General features: G+C 43.6%; 1 protein-coding gene across 7 annotated transcripts in view; it reads right to left on the reverse strand.

The window, feature by feature from the left end:
• CHD3 (chromodomain helicase DNA binding protein 3) overlaps positions 1-13,160 on the reverse strand; it is a 1,560,957-nt gene that overhangs the window by 734,424 nt on the left and 813,373 nt on the right. For all 7 annotated transcript variants that reach the window (XM_085639027.1, XM_085639025.1, XM_085639026.1 and 4 more), the window contains exon 19: positions 4,524-4,665. In XM_085639027.1, the coding sequence (XP_085495153.1) occupies positions 4,524-4,665 (142 nt within the window). The remainder of the gene's footprint in view (positions 1-4,523; positions 4,666-13,160) is intronic.

Below are 13,160 nucleotides of genomic sequence, written 5' to 3' on the forward strand. Positions count from 1 at the left end.
TCTTTGCAAACAGTCCTCGAGGGTGCCCTTAAGGACTTAAGCTGCAAGGGGGCCATGGTCCAAAGCACCACCAGCAGTTTGAAATTACCTGCCCTGCAGTGTCCGGGTGCAGAGGTGCTGAAAGGGTTGGTAGCCTGGCACGCTATACCGTAGGCAAAGAGGGGCACGCTATACCGTAGGCAAAGAGGGGGGCAACCTGGAAACAGGCTACAGAGGAGGACTTGGGGACAAGTCAGGGAGCTTTCAATGGCGGGCTCAGTTCATGGGGGTCTTGGGAGCAGGGGAGCACCGTTGGTTTTCGTGGACCCGGACACGTGAGCTCGGGTGAAGAGGGTTTTGGACGGCTGGTTTTGGTCAGCTCGAGCCCGTGCGTCAAAGTAACCCACCGATCTTGATTAGACCAGCAAAAGGTGGACAAATCAGGACAGCTGGGCCACTCTCAGCGCTGGCATCTGCGATGCTGACGTCCCTTGTCGGCTGCTTTGTCTCTGCCGCGTTGGAGTCCGGATTGGACTCAAACAAGTTTTAGTGGCAGCAAGGTGGCTCCGTTTGGTCTTGGCATCTTCTCCCTTGGGGGGAGACAAATCTGACTCCTGGAGCACAGTGACATCTTCCTGGGTGGCTGCTGCATTGGGTGGACCCGGTGAACAGCAGAAAGGTGAACCGGAAATTGAGGTTGGTGCCTGCAAACCGCAGGGAAGTGGCTCCTCCACTTCAAGGGTGATGCTGACGGCTTAGCAAAGTGCTGGAGGCCCTCCGAGAATTTTGGAGGATGCACAACTGGAGGCCAAGTCAAGGTGTTGCAATTCTCAGGACAGCAGCAGGTAAGCAGGCAGGGTTTTGTGCCAAAGGTCCACCAGCAGTCCACAGTTCTTGCTTCTTCGGCTCTTCTTTGTCCTTTTCTTTTTTCAGTCAGTCGAATCGAAGTTCCTGGTGCCAGGGAACCACCTAAATACTCAATTTAGGGGCGTTAAGGTATGTTAAGGGTAGTAGCCAATGGGCTACTTACCCTTGGGGTCACTACATCCCCTGTATGACTACTTCCTGTGGGAAGTGGGCATATCCCTGTTCCAGAATTCCTAATTCCACCAAAATCAAAATAGTGGAACCCTTCCTTCATGGGACACATCAGGCAGCCAACCTTAGGGGTGTGACTGGCCCGGTAGTGCACCATGCCTCCTAGCGCAGCTAATTTCCCACCAGCCCTGGTGCCAAATGGGCCTCAGGGCAGGGGGTGGCATCTCCCAGGTCGGGGGTAGCTGGGATTGCATATCAAAGGTGGCAAGGGCTTTGAAGTCCCTGGCCTTGGTATGTAGATCCACTATCCATACTGCTAGAGGAGGGGTGAACACCTTCCTCCAGAGCAGGCATTGTTTCTGGTCTCAAGGAGCATGGGCTTTCACCTGCAGGGGGTCAGAAAACTGCCTATGATGGCAGGCTGGATGATACTAGTCAGCCAGCATACTAAGAGGTTGGTTGGTTTTCAGGGGCACCTATAAGGTGCCCTCTGGGTGTATGTTTTAATACATTCACTACTGGCATCAATAGGGATTTATTAAGACAAGGTGTTTAATACCAAACACCATGGGTTTAAATGAAAACATCATGTAGCTGGGAAACCTATATTGACCAGGGCCCAGTACATAAACTTAAGATGGCTTCCCTGTTCACTTGTACTATCTAGCAATTGAACTTGACAGCACAGGGGCATAGCTGCTCTTGCAGATATGTCCTCACATGTAATATAATGCACTCTGCCTTAGGGGTGTAAGGCCTGCTGTAGGGATGACTTACATATACTGCATGCAGTCAGTGACAGTGGGCATGGCACACAGAGTGTGTGCCATCTCGTGTTTTCACTTTTATCTGCATCATTTCACGCAGCCTGCAATGGCAGTCTGTATGTGTTTGTTGGTGGGTCCCTTATAGTGGCACAATGCATGCTGCAGCCATTAGGGACCCTCTTTAGTACCCATGCCCTATGTACCAGAGGTACCATTTAATAGGCACTTTCTGAGGTGCTAACGGTCTTGCTAATTGGGGAACAACTGCACTTGTACTTTGCTTTAGGGAAAGAGCACTGGCGCTGGGGACTTAATTAGCAGTAACGCAGTGAACTTTAACCAACATTGCTTCAAATACCAGGCAAAAAGTGGAGGTGACCATGTCAAAAAGGGGCACTTTCCTACAACCTCCCTCCACCTTCAGTCATAAGTATTCCCCATTTTCCAGACCCTCCTACATTTACTACCAAAAGGTATTCTTACGTGTGGAATATCCGTATCAAGGTGGAGATCTTCGCACAGAAAAAGATAGGAGAGGTGGAACCTCCGGACACAAGTTGGTGAAGAGCATTTTGTAGTATGTTGGTAGTATCATTCTAGCACTACTAAACAGATTTAAAAAAGCATTTTGTGAATAGGTGCCAACAATGTTTTTCTTATATTTTTTTTCACTTTCCAAGTATTTACCCAAAAAATGTAGCCAATAATCTAAACCATCAGTCATAAAGCACATTTGACTAAAAACATTAGTTTTTACACTTTTTTCTGCAAAAAAGGGAACTGGAGTCTTGGCTGATTGCAAATCTGACACTACACTTACAGGATTTCCTGAAAATCCACTATCCCAATACCACCTGCCCAGTGAATCAACCAGGGCTATTTTCGCTTACTAAGGAGAAGCAGCAAACACCTCAGTAGTTTGCAAATGCAATTTTTACTTGCAATCCCAGCTTTAAATCAGGCTATGTGTGTTCACTAAATGTCTTGTGGCATCTCCTTTACCCAAGCCTCTCTTTCTTCCTTGCCCAGCCTGTTTTCCTCAGTCACTATTCTGGCTTTCTTTGGTAAGTTCCCTTAGCTTATTGTGCCAAGTCTGAAGGAGGAAGTGTTCCTCAGAGTATAGCAGAGTGAAGCCCGGCATTTACCTTCTATGCTTACCGCTTGAAAAAGAGTGAGGGAGCAAGTGTCCCTTTGCTCTGTCCCTCCCTGTTTGACTAGGACAGACGATACCATCGGGCCCCCAGATATATCATTAGTTGTGGCATTCACATTCCTGCTCAGTGTCATGGCAGTCAATTCTGAGGCATTCAATGTAGGGGGAACAACCTTTACAATGCAACTTTTACAACGCACTACATTTACAACGCATTTTTTACAACGCATAATCCATTACAACGCATGACATTACAACGCATGACACTACAACGCATTTTTAAAAACTACCTTTACAACGCATTCCATTACAACGCATACTACCATTACAACGCATACCATTACAACGCATAATATTACACTACACTATCCAACACTTACCCTACTATTGCACCCCCTGGAGTTAGAATAGTAATTTTTACCCCTATACTATCCAACACTTACCCTACTGATGCACCCCCTGGAGTTAGAATAGTAATTTTTACCCCTATACTATCCAACACTTACCCTACTGTTGCACCCCCTGGAGTTAGAATAGTAATTTTTACCCCTATACTATCCAACACTTACCCTACTGTTGCACCCCCTGGAGTTAGAATAGTAATTTTTACCCCTATACTATCCAACACTTACCCTACTGTTGCACCCCCTGGAGTTAGAATAGTAATTTTTACCCCTATACTATCCAACACTTACCCTACTGTTGCACCCCCTGGAGTTAGAATAGTAATTTTTACCCCTATACTATCCAACACTTACCCTACTGTTGCACCCCCTGGAGTTAGAATAGTAATTTTTACCCCTATACTATCCAACACTTACCCTACTGTTCCACCCCCTGGAGTTAGAATAGTAATTTTTACCCCTATACTATCCAACACTTACCCTACTGTTGCACCCCCTGGAGTTAGAATAGTAATTTTTACCCCTATACTATCCAACACTTACCCCACTGTTGCACCCCCTGGAGTTAGAATAGTAATTTTTACCCCTATACTATCCAACACTTACCCTACTGTTGCACCCCCTGGAGTTAGAAAAGTAACTTTTACCCCTATACTATCTAATACTTACCTTAAATGTAATTTAATATTATGCGTTGTAATGGTATGCGTTGTAAAGGTAGTATGCGTTGTAATGGAAATGCGTTGTAAAGGTATTTTTTAAAAATGCGTTGTAGTGTCATGCGTTGTAATGTCATGCGTTGTAATGGATTATGCGTTGTAAAAAATGCGTTGTAAGTGCATGCGTTGTAAAAGTGTGCGTTGTAACGTCATACATCCCAATGTAGAGGTTTTAAGGGCCTACCAAATCAACATCAAGCTAATATTTACTGTTAAGTTTTAACTCTATGTCGAGACCCTGAGAATCCTGTGGGGGATTAGCCTTTGGCACTCTTGGATTTGAGATGAAATACTATGATGTATAATTTCCAATGCAGCATGAGACTAAGGACCATCTTTCTGTTTTGAGATACAACAAAGAGAATGGTGACAGAGGCGACCAAACCATGCAGGCCCAAAGGTCTTAGCTTTGAGTGACGCAAAAGCTCATGATCTTCCATTTTGGGAGGAATAAAAAACATACCATGGCAGCCACAGGGAAGAGGTAGGGGTGATTGCAGCACTTCTTCAGGTCCATCATGATGTTTAGCAAAGAAACCTGATTTCCTCCTCCCCTAGAGTTCAGTGCTTCAAAGTTTCGGGTCAAAATGAATTTGTAATATTTCCTAAAGGAAGATAAACAACAAAGATAGAGACATCAGTTACTAAGGAGAAAATATAATGTTCATACGACTGAAGTCTGGATTGCCTGTCGCCCGATACCAACAACATTTTGAGATAACAAGTTTTTAATGTTTATTTTGTCCACTGGACAAGCAAGCTCAACCCGTTTAGCACAAACCCCTTTGCAGCCAGCTTACAGTACCACAATGCAAATTTGTGAACTAAGAGACAGTCTGCTATGAAGGAATTTGTATACATATGTATAACTCGTTCCACTTTTTGTATATATGATTTATTAATGCAGAGCCATTACAATTAGGGTGAGCACTCTCACGAAATATAGTGAGCTGAGTGTTTAGCTTGAATTACTACCAGTGATTCTAGTATAAAAGCATGAACACTTTTGTTAATGTCTACAATTTGATACCATTTATAATGAGAAATTTCTTACAGTTCCAGGCTACACCTATTTGCACTCACAATGACTCAAAATGAACCTGGATATGTATTAATCTTTGGCCTTGCTTTTCCGCACCATACCCCCATTCTCTATAACGCCACCAATTGCACACAACAGTGATGTTGTGTTTCACAGAGTGTGTTGCAGCAGTAGAGATTGAGCATGCTCAATTAATCTGGAGTCCTCTTTTAGTAATCCAAAATGAAATTCATCCACATCGTTGTCATACATTCAAAATGACTTTATTTAGCCCTATCCTATGTCTTCACAATATTATCTAGCCCATATGTATTGTGGGATTTCCTTTTTCAGAGAGCATAATTTTCAGAGAGCATAATTCAACAAGAACTGTCGAGAAAAAAATTACAAATACACATCAAACCAGACAAACAACATCTACTCAAGATTAGGTATTGGGACCCCAAAACAACTGAATAATCACAACTGCAATTTCATCAGTGGATGAAAAAATGAATAGATAAGGGCACTCAGTGCAATTGAAAGTGCAGAGTTGCATTAGAATTACCCATTTCTCTGCATGTGAGAACATAGCAGGACCTGTTCATAAAGCATTCCGTTAGTAATATTAATCCAGGATCCAGTGAAAGCAAAAACAAAAATAGACTCTAGGATTCAATTTAGTTTTGATATTCAAGAAATCTAAATCGCTTTCTTGGATGTTGACATCTGACTGGAACAACAACACTTGAGTAGCAGGTTATGGTCCAAACCCACTGATGACGACGGATTGCTGCATTACAAAAGCTTGCATCCCATTTCCCTAAAGCAGTGGTTCCCAAACTTTTGACTCCTGAGGGCCCCCATTGAGTAACTACTGGAACATTAAAATAGTAGTAAACACACAGATATGCATACCAATCAAATACTCGAATTACTAAAGATGTTAGTATTGTATATTGAAAAGATGAGCAAAAATGTAAACATTTTAATTGGAAGGTTGGTGCTGCATCTCAGTGACTAACTTTTCAATGTTTGGGTTTCACTTTGCATTACGAGGATCCTGCTCCTGCCAGGCTCCCCCCAAGAAAAATTGGGCAACACATTTGTCATTGCAGATTGAATTGTATTAGCTTTAAAAGCATTGTAAATGATAACCTTACTATGCACAAGGATACGACAATCTTTGTTGGGGCTCTTCAATGATTCCCTCACTAATACCCTCCAACAGTGCTTCACATCTCTTCAAAGCCCCTCTGTCACATGTATTTCATTTGTTTTATAACACCTCTCATACCAGTGTAGGGTGTCAAAGCACTTTACATCCCACACATACCAAGACAATGAATCATACAGGTGTAAATCAGTGTACAGAAAATATTACATAAGGCAAAGGGGATTACAAGGTGTAGGATTCACGTCATTTATACTGGTAGGCATTTTGTAAGAAAGCTTGGTCAGGAGAAGCACAAACTCAGGATTCAGAACATAACACAGTGGTTAGCACTGACTTTAATAATAAGAATGTATTTCTACCAAACAAACCTTATTAGCAGCATCAGGGTAATGAAAGACTGGGAACAAATATGACTTACTAACTTCTACCATGCAATTTGCATGCAGCTCTTTGATGGCAGTTCATAGCCCACTGTGCTAGATTACAATTGTAATTTATGAACTTCACAGTAACAAAATAATCTCTGTGACAAAATTAGTAATCCACTGAGCTATGCACATAAAGTACTGTTTTTTTAAAATGCATGGTACACTTTCTTTGCAGCAGACGAATTAACGATCTGCACTCCCTTAGATGAGTCAAAACTGCCACTGGACAAAACTCCCATCTCTCTCCAGAAGGTACAATAATCACCAGTTATCTTAACACTTATTCTCCCCGAAAACTGCTGAATAAACAAGAAACTTTGCAGTGCTTTTAACACTGCTGCCTGTGACCCCCTGGGAATGTGCCACGGACCACACTTTGGGAACCACTGCCCTAAAGAACAATCTTCCTGCGAGTCAACTCATGAGAGTCTAGAGAAATTTTGGAAGAGGGGATACCACGACAAAATTCTCATGAAAGCTGAATTTTGGATTGACGGCACTAACAGATAAATGCTGTTACATCCCAGCTGTAAGGAAGAACTTAACAGAACGATCTTCGTATCTAAATTTTCCAAATTGAGTATCAAAATAAAGAAAAACATTTTGAAATAATGAGGAATTTGCAGCTAGACAGAAAGAACGTTACTAAAGGTAAGTAACTTGTTCTTCTGAAAGAAACGTATAAATGCAGATTCCTCACCTTTTGAATAGATACCAAAGCAGTACCTATTCTGTGGAGGGTCTGTGAATAGACTCAAACCAGAAAGTCCTGCAAGACCAAGGGACAAAATGCCCTTCTTGACTAAACGAACCAGGCAACAGTGCTTCGTGAATGTGAGGGGGGAAGCCTAGGTAGCCCCCTGGCAAATATCTAGGACAGAAATTCACTGTCCTAACGTAATGGAGTCAGCCTTGGCCCTGGTAGAATTAGAACGCAGACGTTCTGGGTGCTGCTTTCTGGCCAATGTGTACCAAGTCAAGTCAAATATACTTTTATTGGCTTTCGGAAAAAATCATAAAAGAGTGGGAAAACCACCATTAAAGGAGAATACATTAAATGTAGATTTTAAAAACTTGTGATAAAAAGGGAAAAAACAAGAAGATCATTCTAAGAGCATTTGACACTGATTGAGTTAAAAAGGTTAAGACATGCTGTCAAGGCAATACAAAAGAAAAATGTATACACTGTATGTGTTAAGGCAGTTTAAGTTAATTCACTTTTTATTGTCACGTTCTTTTGCCACAATTTTCAGGAAGTTTATGGCTCTACAAGACAGTTGGACAGATGACCCTCCGAGACATTGTATGACTGCGGCTCTCCAAGTTCTTATTTGTTCGTTCTTTAAGACTTCCCGAAGGACCATTTTTCGGATTTCTAATAGGAAGGGGCAGATACAAATTAGGTGCAATAATGACTCCTCCCCTTGTCCGCAAAGGCAGCATTCCTTGGATTGCCAGGAATATTTCTATTTCAGAGTCAGGTCCTTCGGTGGGAATGACTCTAGCCGCAGCAGCATCAAATAATGTTTTTTCTGGTAGTAAAAAAGATCAAACGAGTATGGTTGAAGTTTCAACATCTGATATCCTTGAATCACTCCCATGCATGATGTTTTTTTTGAAAAGGCAGTTTTATCTGTCAGTAAAGAAATCCGTTTGATTGCTTTGTTCACTAAGGATTTTGTGAGGGTGAGCCAGGCCTACTCCAGTTGCAATGCAGAGAGGGTTTCCTTCAGAACTTTGATAGTTGAGTTGCTTAGCCTGACTTGGTTTTCGATTTCTACCCAACAATGATGGGCTAAAGTGTTCTCTTCAGCATCCCTCATCCTCCAGTAGTACTTAACTAGTGCACCATGTATGTCAGGGATCTGATTTTTTAGGCCATATTCTAATCGAATTTGAGATTGTGAAATATTTCTAGGGATATTAGTCACTGCAGGCCTACTGGTGGTTGAGCTAATAAAATGATGTCGTCCGCGTATTGGAGACAAGGTGTGGATGTTACCCAATTTTGGGGGGTCGGATTGAATTGACCAAAGATGCTTATCGAGGTCGGCAAAGTAGATGTTAAATAGGCAGCAGGCTAACACACACCCTTGCTTTAGCCTGTTGAGAGTCGGTATCTTGTTGGTAATGCTACGCCCTACTCCTTTCCTAATTTGAACCCAAGTATGTGAGTACAGGTTAATTATGGCTTCCAGGAGTTTGGGTGGTGCCCCCCAATTTTGCATTTTTGCCCAAAGCTTAGCTCTCGCGAAGGCCGCTTTAAGGTCGATAAAGCATGCATATAGGGGCCTTGAATTTGCAAGGGCTTGGTTGGCGCGGAGATGTTGGTGAGGCTACCCAACCCCGCCCGGAATCCTGTTTGTGTGCAAGGGATGAGATTTATTCGGCTGACCCAGTCTTCTAAGTCTGCCAACAGATTTGAGGCATACATTTTTGCCCCTACGTCGATTAATGCTATCAACCTATAGTTTGATGGATCGGAACGAGCTGCCGACTTATGTATTGGGTTTAAAATGCTTCTCCGCCAGGAGTCAGGGATCGTTCTGTAGGTTATAGCATGGGAAAAGAGCGGAGTGAGAAGACCGGACCAGAGAGGAGTTGGCCTAATGGTTAGGGCGCTCGACCTCAGACCTGGGGGAACTGGGTTCGAGTCTCGGTAACGATGCTAAACCTCCAGTGATTCTGGGCAAATCACTTAATCTCCCCGTGCCTAACAAAAAAAAATTAATGTGTGTCCTCATGTAACTAACTGGTGCTATGTAAAGCGCTCTGATACATGATTGGATTCAGGTCAAGTTTGCGCTATATAAAACTCTGCTAAAAAAAAAAAAAAATGAAGGATCGTGCCGAAAAAAGGCATTTGGCAGGCCAATAGGCCCTGGTGCGCCCTTGGATCTTAAACTTTTTATGATTTTTAGAACTTGCACTTGTAGGATCCGTGGGGAGAAGTCAGATGATTCAGAATTGGGGAGGTCAAGTCCTATTGAAGATCCATGGTTTGCAGAGCCTGGAATTAGAATTTCATTATATAGAAGTTCGATATGGGCTCTCCAAGTGTCCTCCATAATGTCTGAGTTGTGGTGTCGATTCCTGCTGTTTGTTAACTGGTTGATGATTCCCCAGAAGAGCTTGAAATCTCTTTGTTTACAAGAGTAATGGAGTTTCGCCCAGAGTTGTTCGTGAAACTCTTTCTTGGCCGCCTTTGTGTCCCTTTTTAGGTCTTTTCTTGCTTTTGAGATTAAAAGCAGGAGTTCCTGAGATGGATCGGGGCTCCGGGTCCGTAATTATCTTAGGTATTTATTTAGTTGTTGTTTTTGTTTTCTAACACTTTTGGTGAACCAAGCTGCCCCTGATGGTCTTCCTGTTTTACTGCCATAGGCCTGGTTGAATAAAGGACTCCCAGGTCTGTATGCTTAAGGGTTCGGCTTTAAATTTCTCCAAAAGGCTAGTGCATGTGCCCATGATGTCACCGATGCTTTCCTTTTCACATGTAAGGCGTTTAATATTGTATCATTGCATGTCTTGAGACAGCGCATTGGCTTTGGCTGGTTTAGTGATGTTTCTTAACAGCGTGAAAGATTGCGGTTGGTGGTCACTCTCTGCCCTATCAATGATTTGAAAGTTCATGACATACTGAAAAGAACCATGAGCCGTGAATATGTAGTCAATGGTTGAGGCTGATTTTTTTTGGGATCCTTGTATGTGCCGCGGGGCAGTCTGTCAGGCTTTGACCGTTAAGCATACACATTGAAAGCTCAACCAGACGGGCCGCGCATCTCTTACCGAGGGTATCACACTGATTAAAGGCCTGTGGGGGTCCTTTAGTACCTTGTTTCCTGTTTTGCAGTAGGTTCATATTGAAGTCCCCTGACAATATGATGTTAGCGTCCAGGTACACAAGCTTTAATGACCCCAGTGATGCGATTAATTCTTCGGTTCTAGACCTCTTATGTTTATACGCTGGTTGGATGTAGATATTAAGCATAAGCAAACTATTAAGAGGCAGGGCGTCGAGTTTGACGCATAGCAACCAGGCCAATGTGTACCAGATCTTAATACAGAACACAATCCAGCAGGAGATGGTTCTCTTCTACACTGCCTCACCTTTCTCCAAACACCACAAATAGCTGATCGCCCACCCGGTGGACTCTGGTACGATTGCTATACAGCTTGGCGCTCTCTTCGGGTCCAGACAATGGAGTCTCTCCTCCTCCTTAGAGGGGTGAGGTGGAAGAACAGAACACCGGTAGGGTGATAGTTTGACTGACGTGAAACAGCATCATAACTTTTGGCAGGAAGGATGCCAGAGTCCATTAAACCAGGTTGTCTGTGAAGAAGGATGTGTATGGGGGATTGACACAAAGAAATTGAAGCTCACTCACATGCCGAGCAGAGGTGATGAAGTGAGCAACACAGTCTTGATAGTAAGGAGCCATAAAGAACAGCTATGCAGTGTCTCGAACGGAGTGCACATCAGATAAGCCAGGACCAGATTAAGGTCCCACTGGGGCACGACATAGAGAGAAGGGGGAAGGAAACTTGTTGCAGCCCTCTCAAAACTCACAACAAAACTAGTGATTTAAACAATGAGGGCTGATCTAGCAAGTGCAAGAAGATGAAAGATAACTCTTAACTGACCTCTTTTAAAAAATAAAAAAAAACATAGCGTTGCAGCGTTCTTTTAAATTCACTAATTTTGGATTGGGGAGAAATGTCTACAATATGAATTAACTTTGATAAAGTCTGTTTTCTGATTGCGGGGAAAGCTTTAGAAATAACATAGAACTGTGACACTGTCTGTGATTGAGACCTAACCTTTTAAAATACAGCACTACAGCGTCATTTTTAAAACATAATTTTTTTGAATGGGGAATCTTTTGGGATAGCGAAATAAGTGTGGAACAATTGACAAGATTTACTGTTTGATTGAGAATGGGAATACTAAGGGGGAACATAGATATTTGGAAGCTGTAGGAAGGTAGGATCCTTCTAGCATGGTTACAAACAAGTTTTGCCTGGTGTCAGTGTGTTGCTGACTTAGTCTGCTGGGATCCTGCTAATCAGGAACCCAGTAACTGTGCCTTCTCCCGTAAATTGACATGGTAAGTACTTTGGTACCTCCACAATTGGCTACTGGTGTATCCTTGTAAGTCCCTAGTATATGGTACTAAGGTAAACAGGGCATACTTACACAAGGGGTCTCCCATGGGCAGCAGCATGTAATGTGCCACCCATGGGAGTCGAGTTAAACTGTGACTACAAGCCTGCCATTGCAGCTTGTGTGAGTTGGTGCTTGCACCTCTCACAACCGATATAAGTTTCCTTTTATCTGAGGTCACTGCACTTTACACCTATAAGTCACCCCTGTGGCAGGCTCGTCAGTCCTGAGGACAGGGACTTGGTTATAAGTGTGAGGGTGCCCCTGTATGGGTAGGACACCCTTACAAACCCCGGAGCCGATTATCCAGGATTTGTTAGTGCAGTCAGCCATTTTTAGACATATAGTGGACATCAGTCATTACAAGATGTCTACCTACATAGTGGCTGCACCTAACCCAGTCATGTTTGGTATCAGACATGCTGCAATCATACATTAACATTGATTCCAGTGTTGAAAGTAGAATCCTATGTATGGGGGGACCCTTAGGAGACGCTCCTGTACTCCCGGTAACAGCTTTCAGGGTCTGCAAGCAAGGTAGTGCTGCTGCCGACCACAGACATAATTCTGCCCTCCTGCTGCTGGCTAAGCTCGAGCAGGGGTTTCCAGTTACAGGGAGATGTGAGCACCTCCTAGACAGGACTCAGTGTAGTGGGCTGAGGTGGGGGTGCTTGCCAGCACCAAATGACTGCTTTGAAAGGCACATTTTGTGCCCTCCGTGCATACTCCAGTTTGAACCGGTTCAAACCCGACAAAGTACACAGGAGTACCCTCCCCTCTGTCCAGCCCCTCATGTGGAAGGGAACCCCAAGTAATTCCAAACCTTTTCTTTGGGTACAGAAGGGCTTACCTGTGGGTGGGTCCTTAGATTCTGAACCTCAACCCTGAAACTAGGACGTGCTTCCAATTGTCTGGACACTAGGATCGTTGGACTTCGACTGTGACCAAGACTGCACCAAGAAAGACTCCTGCGGCACCTAGTCTCACTGTTCTTCAAGTCTTCTTCATCATCTGTGTCTGTGCTTCTTCCAGGTTCTCCAAAAGACCAGTGTGCATCAAGGACACCCAAAGAAATCTCCCTTTGAGTCACTCCCCTGCATCTGCAGGCACCGCAATAAAGCTGACCGGTCTGCTGCCCTTGTTAACCTACAGACTTTCCGAGGCTCAGCAACACAGGTGATGGTTCTTTCACTCCCTCGAGGCCTGACCTGTCCTCTCTGCAATTTTGAGGCCAGCATTCCTCATTGGAACCGCTGGGACCAAACCCCTGTGCATCGTGATGACTTTTTGTTGTCAAGGCTTGTTGGCTCTGC

Source organism: Triturus cristatus, chromosome 12 (assembly GCF_964204655.1).
Source record: "Triturus cristatus chromosome 12, aTriCri1.1, whole genome shotgun sequence".
Taxonomy (NCBI): domain Eukaryota; kingdom Metazoa; phylum Chordata; class Amphibia; order Caudata; family Salamandridae; genus Triturus; species Triturus cristatus.